Source organism: Trachinotus anak, unplaced genomic scaffold, assembly GCF_046630095.1.
Source record: "Trachinotus anak isolate AG129_WGS33_773 ecotype Australia unplaced genomic scaffold, CSIRO_AGI_Tana_v1 ptg000004l, whole genome shotgun sequence".
NCBI lineage: Eukaryota > Metazoa > Chordata > Actinopteri > Carangiformes > Carangidae > Trachinotus > Trachinotus anak.
The window spans coordinates 3,420,373-3,442,249 of NW_027273855.1; the positions used below are offsets into that span (position 1 = coordinate 3,420,373).

Sequence of the window (21,877 nt, forward strand, 5' to 3'; positions counted from 1 at the left end):
CACAAGAGAAACTCTGCAACTACTGCATTTTACATTCTTTTAATTAATAAACATAAAGCATTTTATTACAACCAACAAGATAAACACATGACTGAAGACCAACTGAAACATCTGACAGTAGCAGACATTGTTTTTTTAAACTAACTTGTAAAATAAAATATTTATGACAATAAAAAAAAAACATAACTACAGCATTTTGATAAATCCATGTAAAACATTCACCTCATCTTTCAAGTTACGTACTCTTTAAAATACAGGTCCTATAGATAACATGATTATGTATAATATTTACATCGTAACAACAAAATTATGTTCATGACATTTTTCCATTTAATGTTGACCAAAAGATTCAGAAACCAAGCAAGCACACACCAAGTTTAACCTCAAATCAAGACGACATGATGTTAACATCTCAGTCGATCGTGGCCGTTTGGAAAACGTTCGGAACGTAAAACAGACAGCGTGTTTGTTAGGTTTGCTACATAAAGCTACTGGCTAACTGAGGTTATTAAATAGGCCAAGACTGCTAAATAATTCATGTTTGTAGTGACGTATAACAAAACAGGTATTTTCTTTTCAATCGTATGATCAGGAAGAACGTGGAGAAACCCTTGAGGTTCTGGTAAAAGGCAATGTCATTACAGCAGTCTGCTATATTGCACAAGCGAGTCAGCATTCAGGAGATAATCTGAAAACTAAAAGAAAAAAAGAAAAAGAGATGCATCAAAAGGCGAAAGACATTTAGCGTTAGAGACATGCATCTCTATTCACAGTTTTCATCAATGAAGACTACAGTAGTTATCCTGCCTCTGTGAGTGTGAGCGAACCTGCAGGAGAGCACGTGTGGCCACAGTGATTTCTGTTTTCTGTTCACGAGGCTGTAGCAGCAGCATGTGCCTGAATAAAGTAAGACTACCAACAGTTGAAAACAGCATGCGATGAGTGTAAGAGGGGTACGCTAAAGGACCTGTCCCACAGTAGTTACACTAAAGCCAAGTTTGTAGTATTGACCCAACTTTAAAGACATCTTTAACTATAAATATCTCAAGTGCAAAAAAAGGCAGCTCTAGCCTAACTTCAGCAGAACACGAGATGGGGGCCACGTCTGTGTGACGGTAGATAAATACTAAGTCCTTCCAAACTCGGCTCCGTTTATTTACAGGGGGTGATCTTGTCTAGTCCTGGCCAGGCTGGGATGTAGTAGCGAGGCAAAGTGCCTTCCATGAGCCTCTCCATCCACAGCCCCAGGCGGTCCAGTTTGTGGTGGATCTGCAGGGTGGATATGCTGCGGGATCGGTTGGATTTGCGTGGTGGGTGGTCGTCACGGGAACTGGATCTCGACCTCCCCCCCGTAGTGCCCCCTTCGTCCTCAGATGACTTACCCTCAAGGTCTTCCCCAGTGTACACAGGCTTAAAGAGACAAAGGTATTTTTTGTGGCCGTTAAGTGCCAGCACGTAGCCAGTGTAGTCCATCTTGTGGTTTCCACCGTCGTCCTCGTCCGCATCGATGTGCATGGCGTCCTGGGCGTATTCCAGCAGTGTGTTCATCCACTCGCTGTGCTTGTCAATATTCAGGAAGGAGAAGTGCAGCGTCAGGCTCCTGGGAGAGAGATGACACTGTGAATAAAGTTTAATGCACAAACAAAAACTCTTACTTGACTTAATTTGTTCCACGAGACGGCGTTCGGCTCACCCGGTGAAGGAGTAGACCTCTTTGGCGAACTTGCTGAGGAGGATGTTCTTGGAGGCGTCGGTGAGCACCAGCACTATGTTCATGTGTCCTGGCCTCAGCTTCACCAGGTTGCTCATGTAAGTGATGTCTGTCAGCTCCGTCACCTCCACAAAATTCTTCTTGGGAGGTCGACTAAAAGCAACAGTAGAAACAAAGCTTTATCAAAATCTAGAGCGATAAAAGTAAGAAAGAGTTTAAATCTTTAAATTCATATCACGATAGAGTCAAGCTCAAATATAGTGACGGATGATATTATCACAGGGAGGGGTGATACTTTAGGTTTCAGTTGTTTTTTTAAGATGATAATAATAATAATAATAAGTAATAATAAGTAATAAATACTTATATTAGGGAATTGTTGGGTCTCTGTAAATAATGCTATAAAGAGAAGGTCTAGATTTGCTGTACAAATGAGATAAGTAAATTGGTGCTATATAAATAAAACTGACTTGACTTGACTGTCATGTTTCAGGTGTTTTTTTAAAAATAAATAATCATATTATTATCATTATCATTATTATCATTGTTTTTTCTTTACTAAACAGCAGCTGAAAGTTGTATTTGTCACATACCACGGTACAATGCAAAACAGTGAAATGAGGGCTGGACTCGACAGCAGTGCAAAATTGTAAAAGTGAAAAATCAATCAAAAATACTGCATATGATGGGAAATATTGCAATATTCAATATTATGAATTATCGGCCCGAGCCTGGCATTAGAACACAATGATAAATCCTGCCTCAGTTAAGTGTGGAATGTATTCTTGCCTTGAAGTGCCGGTCCCTGGTGACCCATTTTCTGCTTTTGTTCCATCTTTTGCCTTTGGTTTTGTCTGTTTATCTTCACTTGAGTCACTGAAAACACACAAAAAAAGGAACACATAGACGTAGCAAAGTAAAATTAACAGCATTATAACTGTTTTCTCGTCTTTAGCTTTCTTTATACGAATCCCAGTTTTGTTTGTCTGGTGAAATGTGTATAGTAAACCAACCGACCTGAAGGCCTGGATGACCACGGTTCCAAACAAGATGAACAAAGCAGAGAAGATGAGGGACAGAAGAGGCATCATCTCACGCCTGCAAGTCATCACAGATGTCAACACAGAACACTGTATTTACATCTCCAGGGTGTGTTCTTCCATTACAGGTAGAAGAAAGCTTGTTTGAAAGTGAAGTACTATTGTGGTGCAGTTATAAACGTCAGAAAAATGTAATTTGTGACCTCAAATTTTGATATAAACTCAACAAAACTTCATAAGAAAGTTAGAAGATTTCCACCCACCAGTTGTTATGCAGAATATCATCGATGACTTCAGAGAGGTAATCGTACGATGCGTAGATCCATCGGATTACAAACATCTACAGAGTGAGTATTACACTTAGTTTTGGTGGTTGATATTTAGCAAACAGTCCTCTGTTGTAGGAATATTGATAGGACACACTGTTCAAACCCACTATTTTAACTCAAAGGAAACATACTGAGGCAAACTCGTTGTTGAGCTCAGGCAGCATGGCGTCGTGGATGAGGATGGACGGGTCCTTCTGAAGTCGCTCCAGCTCGTCCACAAGACGTTGCTTGTCTTCTTCACTGCCGTTCCAGGCCGTCACTGGCTTAAACAAGGCCTTCCCTGCAGTGTTACGCCTCTCCAGGATCACCACCTGCACACACACGACAAAAAATTCAAACTCAGTCCAGTAATATGAATCTGAAATAATACACTTTTTTACGGAAATATGAATTATCTAGTCAAAACTGAGGACTTTATTTTGAAAAGAAATACCAAAGAATGACTGTTTACTGTGTAATCGAAAAAGGGCATTTGAGTTCTCCCTATTTATTTTTGTTTTATAATTAGAGCTATAGTTATAGTTAAATTTCCCCTGCTGTTTGTTTTGGCAGAGAGGAATAACCCTTGAAATCATCACTAACACATTATTCTGCTGCATATTAACACTAACTCATGCCACAGTCCATTTCTTAAAGCAGTGCCAACTTTTAAATGTAGATTCATAGTGGAACATCGAGTTGTGGTGTTGGACATGTGTGGGTGTACCTGTGGTGGCGACTGTGCACTGTCCTTGTTCTGCATGAGGATGTCACACAGCGGCTGCTGTAGCCGTTGGTACACATACGCAAATCTCACCACTTCCTTTGTGTTGGTGGAGGCAAATGAGAGAAACGCCTGGTTCCCAAAAGAAAAGATCTCTTCGTCACGTGTGATCAGCAGGACACAGTATCTGAGGGGAGGATGGACGTCACAGTAAATACAAGCTGCGTAACTTAAAATACCTAAAAAGAGATGTGGGAATTACAACCAATAAATTAATAGGGTTTGGTTTCATATTTCAATTTTCTCTAAATTATCAGCCATGAACACATTAAAAATGTTTGTTTCTCTTACTTCCTGCGTCTGTGGAACTGTTTGACGGGACAGAGCTCATCAAAGAGCTTCTGATTGACCAGCCTTGGTGCGAGGAGGAATTTGTTGTTTGACATGAACTCATCAATTATTTGCTTTTTCATTCCTTTAGCCTGCAGAGAACAAACATAACCACACAGAAAAAGAATGAGGTGAGGTTTGAGTGAACACAAAAAAAAATAACGAGCGGTGAACAGAACTACTTTACTTGCCTGTATAATGTCAGCAGGCTTGTCGATGCTCTCTTTGAAGACCAGCATGGTTGGAGCATAGGTGTTGATATTGAACTGCTTCTGCAGATTGGCGGTCTCTGAAAGGCCCTGGTCCACATATCCAAACTGCAAGTAGTCCTTATAAGCAAAAGCTGTCAGCTATGGAGATGCAGGGAGAAATTATTGACATGTTTGTTTTGAGATACATTTTACATAAAAAAAAAAAAACACAACTGCGAGACAAGAGCCTACTTTGTACAACAGGGGAACTACAGGCACTTGGTCGAACAGAAGCACATGTGGCTTGTTGAGCTCATGCCAGCTGTTCAAGAACTGCAGGTCATTCTTGTCAGTGACCTGAAATTTGAAAAAACAGGAAAACCGTTTCACTCATTTTGACATATGCAGTAAGTAATCCATCCCTCTGAAAGGACTGCAAATAAACCAGTGTCCTCTGTTCTGTAATATGCTGCAGAATAGAGCAGATATTTACCCGCTCCACGAGTCTCTGAGGAAGAAGGTCCTCTACAAACTGCCTCAGATGCTCCTTTGCAACAGCGTAATGGAAAAACGTCACTTTGCCGTTGATGACTCCAAGTATTGATGGGGTGCGATGAGCCCCGAGGTGATTGGCTAAGCGTCTCTCATAGCCAACATCCACCACGCCAATTCCAACACCTGCAAAGACATCAACCTTTTCAACTCATTTCATAGAGGGCAGGGCAGCTGGATAATGTTGGGATATGTTTGTTGATTCCAAACCTAGAGTCTCCATCTCCTGCACCACCTCTTTCCACACAGGCTCGATGTGGATGCAGCTGAAGCACCAATCGGAGGTGATCTTTATCAGGTATGGTCTCTTGAAGCTATCAGGCACCACGTCGTTGATATACTGATTAAAGTGCAATGTGTACTTGCTGTCAGTAAAGTCTCTGTGGGTTTTACTGTTGAAGGGAAAGTTGAAGAAGGACTCATCGAAGTAAAAGCTGTCGTGGCGATGACCATAGCGACCACTGCCATAAGGCTGGGTGTCATCAGTCTGCCCGTAACGGTCATAATTGGCACGTTTGTCTTCATTGGACAAGATCTGAATGGAGCAAACATCAAACATCTTTCATACTGCATATGACTGGCTTTTATCACGGCCAACACACACACGCCACAGCTGATGAATCTCATTTTGAAATGTGACTAACCTCATAAGATTTGGTGATCTTGATGAACATGTCCTCAGCACCTGGGTTTTTGTTTTTGTCAGGATGCCTTGAGAAGAAGAGGCTCATTAGTTAAGAGCTGAATGCGGTTAGTGTGAACAGGTCAGCGTCTGGAGGAATCATTTACCATTCTTTTGCAAGGCGCTTGTAGACCTTCTTGATCTCAGCCTGGCTCGCACCCCTGGTTACTCCTAAGATTTTGTATGGGTCCAGGTCAGGCCCGGCGTGGGTCGCTCCTGTCAGCAGCACTGAGAGGACCAACACTACAGCCAGCAGCACAGACATCTTTGACCCTGCCATCACAGTTTCCTTTCAAAGAAATATTTTAAATATCACCATCAAGTTAAAGTGGACCCATTAAATCTGTGGCTTTCCAGACCTGCAATGACAACACAGCCTTCAAACCGCCTTTCAGCCATATTGACGTTAGTCTTCTGATGCAAAATAAGGAGCTAAAGATGGTGAAAATTACATTATAGCATGCTAACCAGAAGCTAGGCAGGCTAGGTTGATATGTGTCAGCGGACTAACACAGCAACAGCCACAACCTCGCTGACATGTTGACACGTTATTCCTCAAGGATACAAACGTTAACGCAGTTTTTCCCCCCAGTGAGGGTCAGCTGCGTTGCTACAGTGGTTATCTGTCTCACATTCCCAGTCACCTCGAGCGGATGCGGTCAACCGGTGCTACGCCACATATTTGGGGAAGGTTCAGCTGCTCCTCGGCTCCTCGCTTAGCGCCGATGTGAAAGGAGAACGAAAGGCGAAGGGTGTGTTCAGCACCATCCCCCGGTTCCTCCAGCAGCTGTCAACCCGCTGCTGCGAAGCAAAGGCGGAGGGGGGAGGCGCCCAGCGTCGAAAGTAATTTTGGGAGAGTGAGTATTTGGTGACGCCGTTTGCTTCGTCTGTGTGTTTTCGGTTTTATGTTCGTCGCGTCGCGATGTTTCAGTGTGAATGTATTGTGATACGGTGGCCGGGGAGCGGCGGCGCGGAGTAAATCAAATCGAACGCACCCTGTTTTTTTTCCTGTCGTCACTCCCTCAGTGGACCAATCACAGGCAGCGGTGATGTAAACAAGGAAATGGGGAGCGCAACCGAGCAAGAATAAGAAACTCCCAACATTTGTACACTGACAAGGTTTCATTTTACTTTTGCTGACGAGTTTTATCATATCGCGCACTTTAGGAAACCGACTGACTCTTCAACAGTCACTTAATTTAGCAGGTGCAGCTTTTAAAGGCAGCTCCTGTCCTCCTCCGTCACTCAGGTCGTTGCTGTCGGATGGAGAATGGAGGAAATACACAAGAAGATTCTTCAGCGCAACAGGACCAGTCTGGTGACAGACTTGGATCCATCGAACCTCTATGACGGCCTTCTTGAAAAAGGAGTTTTCACCCACGACATGATCGATGAGATTAAGGTGGGGAAGCTATGTAGGTCAAGGCACCCAGGCTCAGGTTGTGGGCTGTTTACAAACTCTCAAAGCAAAACTGAATCGTGTAAGTTTCTCCCTCCAGAGCTCTGGCACCAGACGTGAACAGGCCAGACAGTTGGTCCGGGACCTGGAGACCCGCGGGAGTCGAGCCTTCCCTTTATTTCTGGAGTGCCTTCAGGAGACAGGGCAGCACCGCCTGGCAGAGCTCCTGCAGAACGGAGCTCCAGCAGTTCATCTGCAGCCTGCAACACCCGCGGAGGTCGTTCGCCCTGTTGTCAAGCCTCTCCCAGTCTGTGAGTGTGATGAGGCTTTAAAGAGGGTCTTAGCAGGAAAATGCTGACAGTAATTTGTTAATCTTGTAATGTGAACACATTGCTGTTATTTATTGCTCATTTGTGTCATTAATAGCCTCTCCAATGGATGTTGACAAGCAGAGAAAAGACGAGGTCCCTGTCTATCCAATACAGAGACCCAGCTCTACTCCCAGTCCATGTGAGATATGCATTTAATTTGTATGTGGGTAACAATCCTGTGAAGTCCTTGGTGTTTAACACATATCGATGCTTTTGTCGCAGCACCTGAAAAGGACCACATAAGACCAAGGCCACAAGGCAGACCACGACGGGACAGTATTCAGGTAAGCACCAGTTATTTATGATGCACTTTACAACCAACAGAAGGACAAAGACTGCTGTAGGATCAGTTTAATCCCAAATTACATATTTACATCACACCTCTGCCTTTGCTTCCCTTTCCGTGTATGCCTGTGTCAGAGCTATAAAATGGATGCCAGCCCGTGTGGGCACTGCCTCATCATAAACAACGTGGACTTTGAACCTCAGAGCGAGCTGAGCAATCGCAGAGGGTCCAACATAGACTGTGACAAGCTGGAGAGAAGATTCAAGGCTCTCAACTTCATTGTGGAAGTAAAGACAAACCTAAAACAAAGAGTAAGAATGATCTCTTCTGCCTCCGTGTCTGAAACCACGTCTAAAACTTTGGGCTCATGAGTGTGTAGCTAACAGCTCCCTTCACATTTCAGCAAATCAAGCGTGAGCTGTCAGCTTTGTCCAAGGAGGACCACTCACAATATGATTGCTGTGTGGTCATCATGCTGTCACATGGGACTGAGGTAAGACCTGTCCTTTTTTTTTTATCAGAGCAATTTGGATTGATTGTAATAAAGAGAGCAATCACCTCAACTTAAACCAGGAAAACAATCTGTGTAATTACACATGGTTTAATATTATACCAGTTACTGTAAATGTCAGTTTTTGTGTTGAAAAATGCGTCACATCCGCTGAGACGTTCTCTCACAAAATCCTACCAGAGCTGTCTTTGACCCACACAGTCCAGATGACACGTAAGGACTGATGTGTGCTCATGTTTATGCTTATAGGTGAGTCACAACCGCTTCCCTGGTGCCGTGTACGGCGTGGACGGGCAGCATGTCCCAGTTCAGCTTATCACAAACTACCTCAACGGCCAGCATTGCCCCTCTTTACAGGGCAAACCCAAACTTTTCTTCATCCAGGCCTGTGGAGGAGGTAGCTACCAGCGAACGAAATGTGGAATAAGTAATAAATCAGGTTAAATAAAGGTTACCGATGCACTTGAAGGGAAAATGCTTTTGTCTTTGAGGTGAAAAAGACACAGGCTTTGAGGTGTCGCCTGATGAGGTTGAACCATCCGTTGGTGGAGAAGATGACCAGACGGACGCCATTCCCATGTCATCCAGCAGCGACTCTCTGAGCACGCCCGACGAACTGGACGCCAGAGCCACTCTGCCCACGCCGAGTGACATCCTGGTGTCCTACTCAACTTTTCCTGGTGTGTTTGTGTGGTGTGTATGTGTGTGTGTAAGTCAGAGCTACACAGACCCTTGACTTGCTGTGTATATCTTCCTAATGCCACCATGACCATGTGACACGTACAGGTTACGTCTCTTGGAGAGACACCCAGGCGGGATCCTGGTACGTTGAGACGATGGATCGTATTCTGGAGGAAAATGCTGCCACCAATGATTTGGTTACAATGTTGATGATGGTGAGCTTCTCTTACACCTGAACTGGGAATATTTTAAATTCCTTTGACCGTTTTGTGCCTTTTAACGTAACATCTGATTATTAACTGTGCCTGTTTCCAGGTTAACCACGAGGTCTCCCAAAACTCTGCAAAAGGGCTCTACAAGCAAATGCCTGGTTCCTTTAACTTCCTCCGCAAACTTCTCTATTTTCAAGCCCAAGCGTAGCTCAAGCACAGTTCCTCTTGTCAAGCTTCAGATTCAGGTTCAGTGTTTGTCTATTTCGATGTCTTTAGGCACAACTGCAATTTCTGGGGTTTATGTTTCAGAAGAGTTGCAAGATGTATGAATTTGCTAAATTGTGGCTGTACTTTTACTGAAATGATCAAGCCTTAATGTACATTTATATTGTTGACCATGTCTGTGTTTTTAATCATTGATAACTTTTCTATGAACTTTTTAGGCATTAAGTGTCATTGTGGAAAGAAAATAAGTACTGTACTGTGAAAATGTGGCTCAGGTGTTTTTTTATTGTGGTGTCTTGTCGACACAGCGGCTGTCAGTTTTCAAGAGCAGATGATCAACATGATGTTCAGTTTGCGCTCGGCAAATAGATTTTTCTGACTCTTATTTTTGTGTCTTTCTTTTGTGTCTCTTTTATACTGATCTTGTTGTGGAGGTGGAAAATGGGGAAGACTCCAAAGGTGTCGACCCTCACTGTGAGCTGAAGCATTTCAGATTCTTTGTCTGACCTGTTGCTCATTTATAAACCTGTTTTCTACAGCTGCATAATCCATAGTCAAACACACGCTGTTCCTCTACAGTCACTCTAATGTTACACATACAGCCGGCAAGTGACAGAGTGAGTCGTCTGACACTTTCACCACCATATCTTGAGTCTGAATCGCAGCGACAAACCTGGGAAAACTGGGCTTGTGCTGACAGACAGATCCAGGTGAGGGCACCAGCAGTATGACGGGTGAACTGGTCTCTCAGTGACATTAAACTCTCGGCCCTCCAGACACCAGCAGTGGCTGCACGTGCACCTCTCTATAAACCAGAGGACAATTTAAACCCAAATTTCTGTATTACATCATGTTGTTGGTGTTATTATAGATTCAGTTGTCTGTATGAGCATGATGGTGTTACTGCACGTGCTGCTGTTGAGGTTCAGGTACTGTTCTCCACACTCCAGTAGATGGTGTTAGTGAGTCGGATACGTGTACTTTCTGAGTGTTTTGTTGGTTCCCACCACTACCACCAGGGATCTCCATTAAATTAGACCTGGTTTCAGTTTGTTTATATGTCAATCACCTCACAACAACACAAACTGTGTCAAATGTAGTTTTATCTCTCACCTCTTAAACTCTGACACGAGCCGGGAGACACATAAAACACATCAGTCTGATGTTTTAATGCCACAACACTAATAGTCCCTTTGTCAGTATGATACAACCACTAGCCCCTCCATGTAATTCCTGAATAAGGTGAATTTTTGGAAATCATTTTTAGTCATGCCAGCAGCGTGACTCTAAAGATGGTACTACCAACCTGTTGGTCCAGGCTGAAATATCTCAACAACTATGGATGGATTGCCATGAAAATTGGTTCCAGAGAGGATGAACTGAGTTTGTTGATCACCTGACTTTTCCTGTGGCGCCACTTATTCTGTCAAACATCGCAACATCACCACTTGAAGGATTTGCACCAGATTTTGTAAAGACATTCGTGGCTCCCGCGGGTTGAATTCAACTGACTTTGGTGACATAGTAAACTGTATTAAATAATTCCTTATGCTGAATTAGATTACAATAAATTGCACAAAGCTATGTGACTAAATTCTCTCATATCAAAGTATTTAAAAAAATGTTATACATGAGTCACATGTGATAATAAAGCAACACAAAAAGATTTTGAGATTAGGAAAAGCCAAAACATAAAGGTGTGTTTCTATAACATCAATAAAGTCAACAAGAAAATTAATAAATTCTGGCTCTTCATTCATCTTTGGCTCATTATATATTCCTATTATAATGTATTCTCTCCTTTGTACCCTCACACTGATATTTGTTGTTCTGTTTGATTTTTATTTTATAACCCAAATAATAACTATAACTATACAGTATATAACTAGAACTTTTTTCTTCTTTTACCCCAGCATTAGACTTTCACTACAACACTGGCTCAGAGCAACTGAGTCTTTGGCTGCAGTGGTTTTGTTTTTCCCCAGCTCAACAGATCTGTATTGTTTACACCCTCTTTGTAACAAAAATGGAGCCAAACAGTATTTTGTTCTTGTGTCTGGTCCAATCCAGTTATACTTAGATCCTCCGGCCATAGTTTTGGCAAACCATTACACACCAACTCCTCATCTTGCCCTCAGACATATTGGTGCCAACAGTTATTGTATTACAGAAGTTGTTTTTCCTAAGCTCACGTGTCGGAAAAACAGCCCTGTACATCTAATCACACGTTGGTTGTATCCATCGCTGTTAATGTGTCTGCTTTTTCCTCAAAGATCAGTCCGGGGACCTGTTGTTGGAGCACATTATCTGTCATTTATCAGTCTCATTTATCGCTCTTATGCTAGGAACAAGCTGCATGCTTCCTATCTGCATCCTTCCTATACTTCCTAGTCTGTCTCCTGCTGCCACCTTGACCTTACTCCATCTAAAGCTCCTTCCTTCTGTCATAAACCCCAAACCTTTTTGTGCAGATCTGAACCAACTGATGCCCATATATCCTCCTCACTAGCCCCAGGTCAGATTTCCACCCATCACTCTGCTCATTCCTCCTCAAGTGAGGGGGGATGCTGATATCCTGCAAACTTTGGTTTCAGCTGAATGATCTGACTGACTTCATGAGAAGACACAAGAGATTGTCCTGGCCTCTGGATTAGGGAACAGCCTGCCTCGCAGAGACGGCTGAAAAATCAGGTCCAAAAATACTGTAGAGATTTTTAAACCTTTTGTCAAGACCATTTTTTTCAAACAAATTTTATCAAGACTTCTTTGCCCCAATATGTACTTATTCCTTAAAGTAGGAGAACCAAAGTAAAATTATCTATAATTAATGAATAATTAATGAAGAAGTAGATGAATCGGTTCATCTGTCAAAGTTCAAACTCAAATTCAGTTCAAACTGTCCTTTGAGAGTCTGACAGTTGTATAGTAAAGGCAACACGACTTATCCACAGAGAATCAGATACGGCAGAAAAAGTTGTTTATATATCACTAATTTGGAAACTGCTGATATGTAAACAAAATATAATAGTGGCCTGAATATATTTTATCAACACCTTCAGGACAAATTTATATGAACATATCTCTTAAGTTTTCTCAGTCTGCAAAACTATGACAACATATGTCAGTTGTTTTAGTTACAATGTCCGCATGTGGCAACTAAAGCAAATGTTTTCATTGTTGTGTTGGAAACTCAATGCAGAAGCTGAGGTTAGCAGGGACAGATCGTGCTTGTGATTAAGAATGGAGGGGAAAAAAACAGGTTGTGCTTTTTTATATTTAATCAAAACCAAAATCTTTGCCCATTGTGGTTTTGCAGCCTGAGTCTAACCACATGCTAGACGCAGGATATGAACCTCGAAAAAAAAAGTTGTTTGTTGACATTATCCATGCAGAAAATTACATTTCATCCAAAGCATTTTTTTGCAAAACCACTTAGTAAAATATACATTTACATACATATTTTAGGAGAAACTTGTGCTCTGATACACAAACGAAAGTGTCCAGTTACTGATACAAATTTAGCAGTTCCTTGTAACACATACACAGGTAAAACCAGATTATGACAATCATAATCATCGTGTTTGTTTGTGTATTGTACGAAGCCAATCAGACAGGTTCTCCTCTCAGCTCCCCTGTTTGTGTCACCGTGGGCTTCGTCTGTTTCCCCACAGACTGTAAACCGCTGTGGCCTCTTCAGTGTCCGCACATTTGTCATCCCTCACGGGACCGTCATGTTATTCTCATTTTGGAGACTGTAGCCATCTGAACAGGAGCCAGAGGGTCAGGCTTGTTTGGCACAATAGACGCAGACTGCCCTCGATCCAAATGAATAAATACTGAGCGTGTCCATTCCCAGACTCACTGGTTACCACCACTGGGTCCTGTAAAGCCATGCTCTGCTTCAGCATCAGCCTCTGTGAGTAAAACTGATGACCACGATAATGAGAAATATAGCTTTATATAGATGTAGGAAATTTCAGAGTGTGATTTTGTAAAATTTCTGTTTTGAAGTCAAAGAAACCAAAGTGTTCCTTTATATCTTTTAGCAGCTTTAGGTTGTAGTCCGACTCATTAAGACAGTTTAAAAATACATGGTCCATTTTATATTTATTATTTTTAACATTATTATTTTGATAATCTAACTGTGCTGCTTCTTTGTCAGTGCTGGCAGCAAGCTGTCTGGCTGAAAATCCAGGTAAATATCTGTGTGTGTGTGTGTGTGTGTGTGTGTGTGGTGCGGACGTTTGAATGCATTTATCTTTGTGTTAACCTCATATTTCCATATGTGTTTATATAAATTTTTTTCCTTTTTTCACATATAGGCACAGAGACAGCTACCACCTGCGAGGGCAACCATATCCATCGGCTGAGCTGTGGTATGACTCTACTACCTAAATGCTTCTGTCCACAACAATGTTTACATTTATTTTAGTAGCATGGAAGAGATGGTTTGGTTTTGTCACTTTCATCATCATACTCAACCAGTGTTAAGACAAAAAAAACTACTTTAAGGTGTTGAATTTTTCAGGATTATGAAAACCTTATGTACAACCCTGTTTCTAAAAAAGTTGATCATATATTTTCAATTAAATGTGAGTTTACGTGATTTGCAAATCATCACATTCTGTTTTTATTTACATTTTACACAGTGTCCCAACTAGGTCCACAATCTGCTGCCATAATAGACTGTTTTCAGTGTGATTCAAGATTATTGCTTCAATCAGACAAAAACAGTAACTGAATAATAGTTTTATTGAATTAGTTTTGTTTAATTAAAAAAAAATTTTTTTTATTTATATTACTTTGATGAAATCCATCAGAGTTGAACCCATATTTAAAACCCAACGTTAGTGTTAAGTTATTTATTCATCAGTCTACAAGAGACTTTGCGAGTTCATCATCAAACTTAAAAGACGTGTCTCCAACTCTTCTTTTGCTTCTGTTTATATCACTTTTCTTCTCTTAAAGCTAGCATGCTAACCTGTTAGCAAGCATTGATTTTATTATAACCCCTCGTATTGTAAACATAATCATGGCTGTAGCTTTTGGCAAGACAGCTGTTAATGCTAATGTTAGCTACGTAGCAAAACTTACATATCGCTCCTTTAATTATCATAAACAAAGTGAAATCTATTTTTTCAACTCTATTTTTTCCCTCTTTGTTGTGTAACAGATGATGGCGTGATCAGCGTTCAGACGGCACTGTATGGACGTAAAGACAGCGTGACCTGCAGCGAGGGAAAGCCTCCGCAACAGATTGATAATACCGAGTGCTCTCTGGCAGGCGTTACGGCTACCGTCAAGAGAACGTACGCGCTTTAAAAATGGGTTGTCTGTGCGACCACGGGTGTTGAGCCCGTCAGTTTAGTGCAATGGCATCAGGCCCAGGTCACGACACTTACACAAATTTCTGTTTATTTTGTGATTCTGCTTGAGTCATGATCTTGATGTTCTTCCTGCAGGTGTGATGGAAAAAGGTTATGTGAACTGACCGCAAACAGCTTCGCACCCGATCCCTGCAGGAACACTTACAAATACCTGCAGACCACGTACACCTGCCTCCCATCAAGTCAGTTACATGTCTGCATGAAACTAAAGCAAACCTGCAAAGCCCTACTCTGATCTTTTTTATAGCCTCATGTTTTTTGCCTGTGTGTTCAGGAAATATCAGTATAACCATGGCTCGTCACGCTGATGAGACATTCTGCTTTCAGTGCTTTGGTTGATTCAGACAGGAAGTTTCATGTTGCCATGCAGTCTGCTAGTCAACAGTGGGATATTTGCTATTTATCTATTTTTTTTTTAAATTATTAGTATGATCTGATTTGAAGACCATGAGAGGAAGAGGTGGTATTTTTGACACAAAATGCATCAGCTGTTTGTTAGAGGTTAATAATCCACGTTGTGTCATTTTGACAGTTCGCAGTGTGACATGTGAGCACTCGTTGGCACACCTGCGCTGTGGTGAGATCACATTTTACTCTTCTTGAACGTCATTTTCACGGCACTTTAGCCCTTATCTTAACTCAAACTCTGCCTCCTTACTTTTCCAGATGAAGGGCAGGTTATATCCATCTACGGTGCCGACTACGGACGCCGCGACAAGACCACGTGCGCTCTCAGACGTCCTGACCCTCAGATCCAAAACAATGACTGCTCAAACCCCACCAACAAAGTTGCTGAGAGGTACAGTGCAGCTGCCCACTCTGTGGAAATGAAAATCCTGGTGTATTTAACAGAATGACACTGCAGATTAGTGACGCCATCCACTTTCACCTGCTCTCAGAGGACAGGCAAGATGAGCACATTCAAACCTGTACTCACCCATGTCCCTCTGGCTCCACAGCTGTAATGGGAAGAACAGCTGCACTATCAAAGCGAGCAACTCAGTGTTTGGAGACCCCTGTTACGGCACTTACAAGTACCTGGAGGTGTCTTACGTTTGTGAATGTAAGTATTGAAGGCCAGTTAGCACGGTTACACCTTTGTTAGGCTGGTCTGTGGTGCACGTGCAAATGAAAACAGCCTTCAGGCTCTATAGCAATGGTCCCCAACCTGCGGACGCATTGCAAGTGGGCCGATGTATCATTTGCAAAACAGCAAAATTTTACTGAAAAGATGTATAAAAAAAATATAAAATGAAAACATAATATAAAAATTTCATACTAGGTCCCCATGGTTTAGACCAGTGGCTTGGAACCTGTGGGCCGTATAGATATTGAAAGTGGGCTGATAAATCATTTGCAAAACAATAGGATTTTACTGAACTAAACTAAAAACATAATATAAAAACATAAATAATGTTTTTAAATGTTTTACAACAGAAGACATTAAAGTTGTTGTTTTTTTTCTCATATATGACTGTGATGAGCCAGTGATAGGAACTTTTATGTTGTTGCCACTGAACCCTGTAATATATTTGTTTGCTGTGGCTGGTTAGCAAAGAGGGAGAATTACAGGAAAGAGTCAGGAGACAGACGGTGAATCGATGAGTGATCTCTCCCTGTGAAACACTGAAACACAATAATGCCTCCTCAGTGCACCGAGGCATTATTTGGCCTCCGTGTTGTTACGAGATCGGACGTGGGCCAGATTTTAAAGTGAGCCATGAGTTGGAAAAGGTTGGGAACCACTGCTCTGTAGTGTTCGGCTTTTCCACATTTCTTTGTAAAGTAAAAACTGTTTTTTTTTTAAAAACACATTTTCTGCAAGTTTAACTGTCCATCTGAAGTGAAACTCATCTGTCTTTTTGCAGATCCTGTGATCGTTCCAAACGACTCTGTGTAAAAATACAGCATCAAATAAAATACTTTTAATCAGCAACACGTCTTGCCAGTTTGTGATGAATTTTTCTTTTGCTAATTTGCAGACATTTCTTTTAAATAAAAGTCTAAATAAATGTGCACAAGAAGAGCTTCATGAAGTCTAAGGATATCGGACTTGTCAAGCTCCACTGCAGTGTCTGCCAGTGTGTGCTATCTATGGATCTTCCAGGAAGTCCAGAGACAAAATAAAGCACAATAGGGCTTTTATAATATTCCAAGAACAACTGACTTATGTCTCAGTTTTAGGTAACCAGAGTACATTCTTGTAAAACAGAAACCACAGGAGCAGCTGTTAGTCTCAGATATTAGATATGTCATCAGTTCCTCTGAAAAGTGAGATAATGATTAATTCCAAATGTATTTTAAATTGCAAACTGAGTCCAACTGTGCATTAGGAAGAGTAAATGGTCATGCAAACACATGAACTAAAAACAATGGGGCTAACTCTTCTGGTCAAGACTTTGCAGGTTAGAAAACCTGGAAGATAAGGGGGCCTCCTACAAGGAAGAAAATGGTAGAAATTTGACCGGTTGTTGGGAAACCAGGTAGAACACAGACAGTTCCTGCTCGAGCAGAATAAATACAGGTGTGACTGACCCAGCCACCATCAGTCCCCTGCTCACCTGAGACGGGATCTTCTAAAACCATGCTCCGCTTCAGTCTCAGCGCTGCACTGTGTGAGTACACAACTGACTGACAACTACAACAATAGTCGTGTTTGATTTCTGCTGTCTTGCTTAAGAGGCTGAGAACTTTTATTACATCTGATTGGAGTTGGCAGAACTTCTTCTTCAGCTGTTATAAAAGTCCCTCTCAGTCGGACACAGAACCCCTCCAATCCACCGTCTTCTACGGGCGCATCTTTAAAAATCCCTACATCTGAACATCTAATATCGTGGTCTGTAGGATCATTTCACAAAACCTCATTTAGCATTTTTTGGGAGGAAGGAAATTGTTTCTGTGATATCTGCTCATTCCAGTCATGCAACGCTTTGGCTTTTACAATTTAAGGTCATGCATCAAATTCATTTTTCAAAGAGCAAACTTATTAGGATCCTCAGTCTCAGCCGTGCCTTATCTTTTGTGGTTTTGCCCAAAAGTTAAATTTTGAGCAAAAATATTTTATTAAGTCAGTGTAATTATTATATTTTTCTATGACCCATATATGATTTCTTCATATATGGGTCTTAGTTATATCTCAGTTATATGGATCAAGCCTCACCTGCTTGTTTGTAGAAGTGGCTCAATGACGTCTGTTTAGAGGAGATTTGTTATTCCTCATCAGACTCATGTAAATCTGTTAAGATGTGGGATCCGATTATTGATTGTTTAAAGATCAATAATTTATAAAATTCACAGTGCAAGTTGATTGATGTGGTATTTGTGTGTACAATTGAGCTATAATCTGCTTGATGGCATTTTTTACTTTACATACTTTTCTACATAGTTGTAATGAATAACATTAATTATGGCTGCTTTACCTTTAAATGAGCAACAACATGTGAATAGAACAGAGTGGTTGTTAATGTTATTAATAAAATCTGCTGTACAAGTCCCTCTGTCAGCTGTGGAAAAAAAGCCTTTGAACACAAGCCTTTGTAATTTGATCATGATGTTTCTTTTCCAGTGCTGGCAACATGTTTGCTCAGGACCACAGGTAAAATCTGAGAGAATAAGAATATGATTTTTTTTTCTCTGCATATGCAGCTTGGACACGTTTCAATTTGAACTTTCATATCTGTTATTTTTGTAGTTTGCACAGAGAGAGCTCTCACCTGTGACAACGGCTCCGATGTCCATCGCCTGAGCTGTGGTATGACTGAGCTTTATAAATCTGTCTGTGGTAAAATCTCCATTTATGTGTCAAGGCACAGAAACATTTTCGATTAGTATACGCTGACCCCAGTTTTCCTATGAACTCAAATGTATGCCATCATAATAATCTGAAATGAGATCATGAAATTATAAATACAGCACATTTAAGAAAAAAAAATATATTTTTAATATCTGCAGAAATTTCAAGCTCAGTCAACAGGAAAAAGAAAAAATAATATATTGCGTCAATCTTGTGCAATAAAGTAAATGCATGTCTTTAGGAGAGCACTTATCCTCTGGTCTTGTTTGGTGTGAATCAGATACCGGAGTGATCCGTGTGCAGGCAGCTCTGTATGGACGCAGAGATCGTGAGACCTGCAGCGAAGGCAGACCTGCGAACCAGCTCACGAACACGGACTGCTCTCAGAACGGCACCGTGGACGTCCTCAGGAGGAGGTGCACATTACGTTCACGATGATGGAATTCAAATAGTGTTTATTTCTGCATGCAGTCTAAACGTGGCTGCTGCTGGTAACACGTTCATGTGTCACTGGGCTGTGAGAAAGGCAGCACCTCAAATGCAGCACTTGGTATTCAGGAAGTTCTTACTAGGTCCCTATTGTTTAGACCAGTGGTTCCCAACCTGTGGGCCGGGGTCCACCGGTAGGCCGCATAGGTGTTGCAATTGGGCTGACAAATCATTTGCAAAACAGTATAAATTTACTGAAAAGACGTATAAAATATATATATATGAAAAATAAAAATATAATAAATACAAATATTAATAATGATTTTAAATGTTTTAAAACAAAATGATCTTTAAAGACATGAATTATCTTCATTGTTTTTTTGCATCATTACTTGTTTGCCGTCTCTGCTGTCTCTGATTGTGCGTCGTACGTCGGCCACGAGGGTTTTTGAGATTTTCAAGTGGGCCATGAGTTGGTAAAGTTGGGAACCACTGGTTTAGACACTGAAAAATTGCAACGCAGCAGCAGAAGTGGGAGGATGTCAGTTTTCTGTAGGTCAAAGGTTTTGTCTGAGGGTTTTGTTGTGTTGAAAATATACAGTGTGTAACATTTTATTGCCGAATTGACGAACTGGCGATAGCTAAAGACGAGCTAAAACTTATTATGCTTATGTTCTTTAAAGTAACAAGCTATTTCAACAATTAGCTTGTAGGTAATGTTCAGCTGGTTAGCAGGCTAACATTAGCATTTAGCTACAGACTAGTTAAAACTTATGCTTATGTTCTTAAAATTAACAAACTATTTCAATGATTAGCTTGTAGGTAACGTTCAGCAGGTAAGGATGCTAAAATGAGCATTTTAAAATCCTCCAGGTTAACATTTAGCATGTAATGTTTCCCATGTTAATGTGCACACATGGTATCTTGGCAAGACTAAGCACACTGATTAAGATGTTGCACATTAGCATGCCATGCTAGCATCATGGTCAATCTCAAAGCACATTTGACTGACAGGAATTCATTTATTTGTTTTAGAGGCGTCCTCACATGAACTGACGTGTAGCCACAGAAAAATTTGACCTGTTCGTGGTACATCGGTGAAAACTTGCATACATCAAGTGATTAAGATTCATTCATTCACCCAATACTCAAAGAAAGTGCACAGCGAAACCCAAAATCTTCTCAGGGCCATAGAACAAAAAAAAACACACACACCAGAAGTAGGAAAGGAGCGACAGCATCTTACAACAAAGTGTATATCTGGTGTAATTTCTCACTGTGTGATTTAGCTTTGTGCTAAAAACATGCTCTTCCTAAAGGTGTGATGGCAAGAAGGTGTGTGAGATGAACACACGCGTTGTTCGTACCTCTGATCCCTGCTTTGGCATCTACAAGTATCTGCAGACCAACTACACCTGCTTCCCAGCACGTAGGTCACACGTCTTCATGACCTCTACAGTGACTCAAAGCCACAAACGAGTTTGATGGTGTGAAGTCTAACGTGATTCATGTTCCTTTGACAGTTCGCATCATTGCATGTGAGCATAGTTTGGCACATTTGTTTTGCGGTAAGATTAAATATTTTCTTCTCTGTATTATTGTCACAGTAGATTAATGTGATACACAAAGGTATTATTATATTTTCAGTACCTGAAAAAATGTGATCTCTATTAAAATAAACTCCATTTCCTTCTTTCTTTCTTCTATATACTTCCTCCTCCTTTTTTCAGACGAAGGGCAGGTTATATTCGTCTACGGAGCTGACTACGGACGCCGTGACCAGACTACCTGCTCTTACAAACGCTCTGAACGCGAGGTTCAAAATGTCAACTGCATAAACCCCACTGGCAAAGTTGCTGACAGGTACAGTTGCCCACGGTTTGCTAAATGCAGTAAAAGTAATAAATCAAGACGTCAGGACACTATTTGCTTTCGACATGTGAAGAACAGAGAACTGGAATTCTTCAAAGCTTTCCTCTGTCAGATAGAAAGACAAAGAAAGGGATTAAGGCTTTGGCCAAATCCAAACAACACATTATGTACAAAAAACACACGGATATTTGGTGAGTGCCTTTCAAACGACTGTATGTGGCTGCAAACATTGCACCAACACACTGTGTGTGTGTGTGTGTGTGTGTGTGTGTGTGGTGATTTTCCCAGGAAATCACTTTGCTGAAAGAAAAATCATCACCCCCATTAAGAGCCTGCTGTAAAACCCCTGTTTTTTTTACTGATGTTACCCTTCGTCTACAGCTGCAATGGGAAGAACAGCTGCACCATCAGAGCCAGCAACTCTGTGTTTGGGGACCCCTGCGGCAGCACTTACAAGTACCTGGAGGTGTCTTATGTGTGTGAATGTAAGTATCCTGAAGACGTGTTTGGCTGAAGCTAATCTGTAATCCAACTGTGCAAAGGAAAATAACTATTAAAAGAAAGAAAGATATTAAAATGGATAAACTATTATAACACTTTGTTCTTTTGCAGATCCTGTGGCCTTTCCATAGCAGCTTGTGTAAACAAACTGATATTACAGTCATATCACAATAAACATGCATTGAACAAAATTAATGTGTCAAGTTTGTGATTTTGTCAAATGATAAAGAACTAGACTAAAATACTAATATGGAATAGTTAGTTTCATGCAGGTTGTTTTAAGCAGGAGGCCACTGGCAGAATCACCAGGACATCAGTTATATTACTCTAGTCTTCATTTAAGTGGATGCAAAACATTGTAAACATTCATTTTTAGTGATGTAACAGCTTTTATGTCCTGCTCTTCGTAGTTTAGACAGATGCCTTGATCCCTCTCACACTTATTTAAAAAAGACTGATTTGAATATGCTTAAAATATGCTGAAATACAGGCACTAAATGGGACATAGAAACACAGGAAAAGGCTTGGTGTGGGGTCAGAATGACCCGGTGTAGCTACAGCGGCTGAAGAAAACATCAACCCCCAGAAACTCAAGCTGATCAGCAGACACTG

The 21,877-nt window shown here is 41.2% G+C and overlaps 3 protein-coding genes across 8 annotated transcripts; 2 read left to right on the top strand and 1 right to left on the bottom strand.

Moving 5' to 3' along the window:
• Positions 1–23: 23 nt before the first annotated feature.
• Positions 24–6,501, bottom strand: dnajc16 (DnaJ (Hsp40) homolog, subfamily C, member 16). 3 transcript variants are annotated; one of them, XM_071475292.1, is made up of 15 exons: positions 6,243–6,501; positions 5,706–5,887; positions 5,561–5,627; positions 5,127–5,451; positions 4,858–5,042; positions 4,617–4,721; positions 4,365–4,523; positions 4,135–4,265; positions 3,787–3,970; positions 3,212–3,391; positions 3,015–3,091; positions 2,729–2,809; positions 2,501–2,587; positions 1,694–1,864; positions 24–1,600 (listed from the first exon to the last, which is right to left on the bottom strand). In XM_071475292.1, exons 2-15 carry the CDS (start codon positions 5,876–5,878, stop codon positions 1,153–1,155), a joined length of 2,373 nt encoding a protein of 790 aa, XP_071331393.1. In that variant the 5' UTR covers positions 5,879–5,887; positions 6,243–6,501; the 3' UTR covers positions 24–1,152. The 3 variants fall into 3 exon arrangements, with proteins under 3 accessions (XP_071331393.1, XP_071331395.1, XP_071331394.1); XM_071475294.1 differs by having other exon boundaries at positions 6,067–6,501; XM_071475293.1 differs by having other exon boundaries at positions 5,706–6,501.
• A 125-nt stretch (positions 6,502–6,626) lies between these two features.
• Positions 6,627–9,668, top strand: casp9 (caspase 9, apoptosis-related cysteine peptidase). 2 transcript variants are annotated; one of them, XM_071475301.1, is made up of 11 exons: positions 6,627–6,717; positions 6,848–7,000; positions 7,098–7,308; positions 7,424–7,507; positions 7,591–7,652; positions 7,789–7,965; positions 8,058–8,147; positions 8,415–8,562; positions 8,657–8,845; positions 8,952–9,061; positions 9,162–9,668. In XM_071475301.1, exons 2-11 carry the CDS (start codon positions 6,869–6,871, stop codon positions 9,264–9,266), a joined length of 1,308 nt encoding a protein of 435 aa, XP_071331402.1. In that variant the 5' UTR covers positions 6,627–6,717; positions 6,848–6,868; the 3' UTR covers positions 9,267–9,668. The 2 variants fall into 2 exon arrangements, with proteins under 2 accessions (XP_071331402.1, XP_071331401.1); XM_071475300.1 differs by having other exon boundaries at positions 6,644–7,000.
• A 152-nt stretch (positions 9,669–9,820) lies between these two features.
• LOC139620102 (L-rhamnose-binding lectin CSL1-like) lies at positions 9,821–21,789 on the top strand. Of its 3 annotated transcripts, none has more exons than XM_071475296.1 (16): positions 9,821–13,199; positions 13,446–13,478; positions 13,606–13,659; positions 14,457–14,592; positions 14,746–14,852; positions 15,203–15,247; positions 15,337–15,469; positions 15,630–15,733; positions 18,236–18,265; positions 18,362–18,421; positions 18,744–18,879; positions 20,212–20,321; positions 20,416–20,460; positions 20,623–20,955; positions 21,146–21,249; positions 21,377–21,789. In XM_071475296.1, the coding sequence occupies exons 1-16, from the start codon at positions 13,175–13,177 to the stop codon at positions 21,437–21,439; spliced, it is 1,518 nt and encodes a 505-aa protein (XP_071331397.1). In that variant the 5' UTR covers positions 9,821–13,174; the 3' UTR covers positions 21,440–21,789. The 3 variants fall into 3 exon arrangements, with proteins under 3 accessions (XP_071331397.1, XP_071331400.1, XP_071331398.1); XM_071475299.1 differs by having other exon boundaries at positions 20,623–20,755; XM_071475297.1 differs by having other exon boundaries at positions 20,623–20,755; positions 21,146–21,789.
• The last annotated feature ends 88 nt before the right edge of the window (positions 21,790–21,877 follow it).

Bases quoted from the DNA above. Each gene is read 5' to 3' on its own strand.
- dnajc16 (XM_071475292.1), bottom strand. From the start codon at position 5,878: ATGGCAGGGTCAAAGATGTCTGTGCTGCTGGCTGTAGTGTTGGTCCTC. The intron at 4,722-4,857 runs GTAAATATCTGC...TTCAAATTTCAG, and splicing joins CTCAGAGACTCGTGGAGCGG to GTCACTGACAAGAATGACCT. The intron at 4,524-4,616 runs GTAGGCTCTTGT...GCATCTCCATAG, and splicing joins TAGTTCCCCTGTTGTACAAA to CTGACAGCTTTTGCTTATAA.
- casp9 (XM_071475301.1), top strand. From the start codon at position 6,869: ATGGAGGAAATACACAAGAAGATTCTTCAGCGCAACAGGACCAGTCTG. The intron at 7,309-7,423 runs GTGAGTGTGATG...TGTCATTAATAG, and splicing joins TGTCAAGCCTCTCCCAGTCT to CCTCTCCAATGGATGTTGAC. The intron at 8,846-8,951 runs GTGTGTTTGTGT...TGACACGTACAG, and splicing joins GTCCTACTCAACTTTTCCTG to GTTACGTCTCTTGGAGAGAC.
- LOC139620102 (XM_071475296.1), top strand. From the start codon at position 13,175: ATGCTCTGCTTCAGCATCAGCCTCT. The intron at 15,734-18,235 runs GTAAGTATTGAA...TTTCTTTTCCAG, and splicing joins GGTGTCTTACGTTTGTGAAT to TGCTGGCAACATGTTTGCTC. The intron at 21,250-21,376 runs GTAAGTATCCTG...GTTCTTTTGCAG, and splicing joins GGTGTCTTATGTGTGTGAAT to ATCCTGTGGCCTTTCCATAG.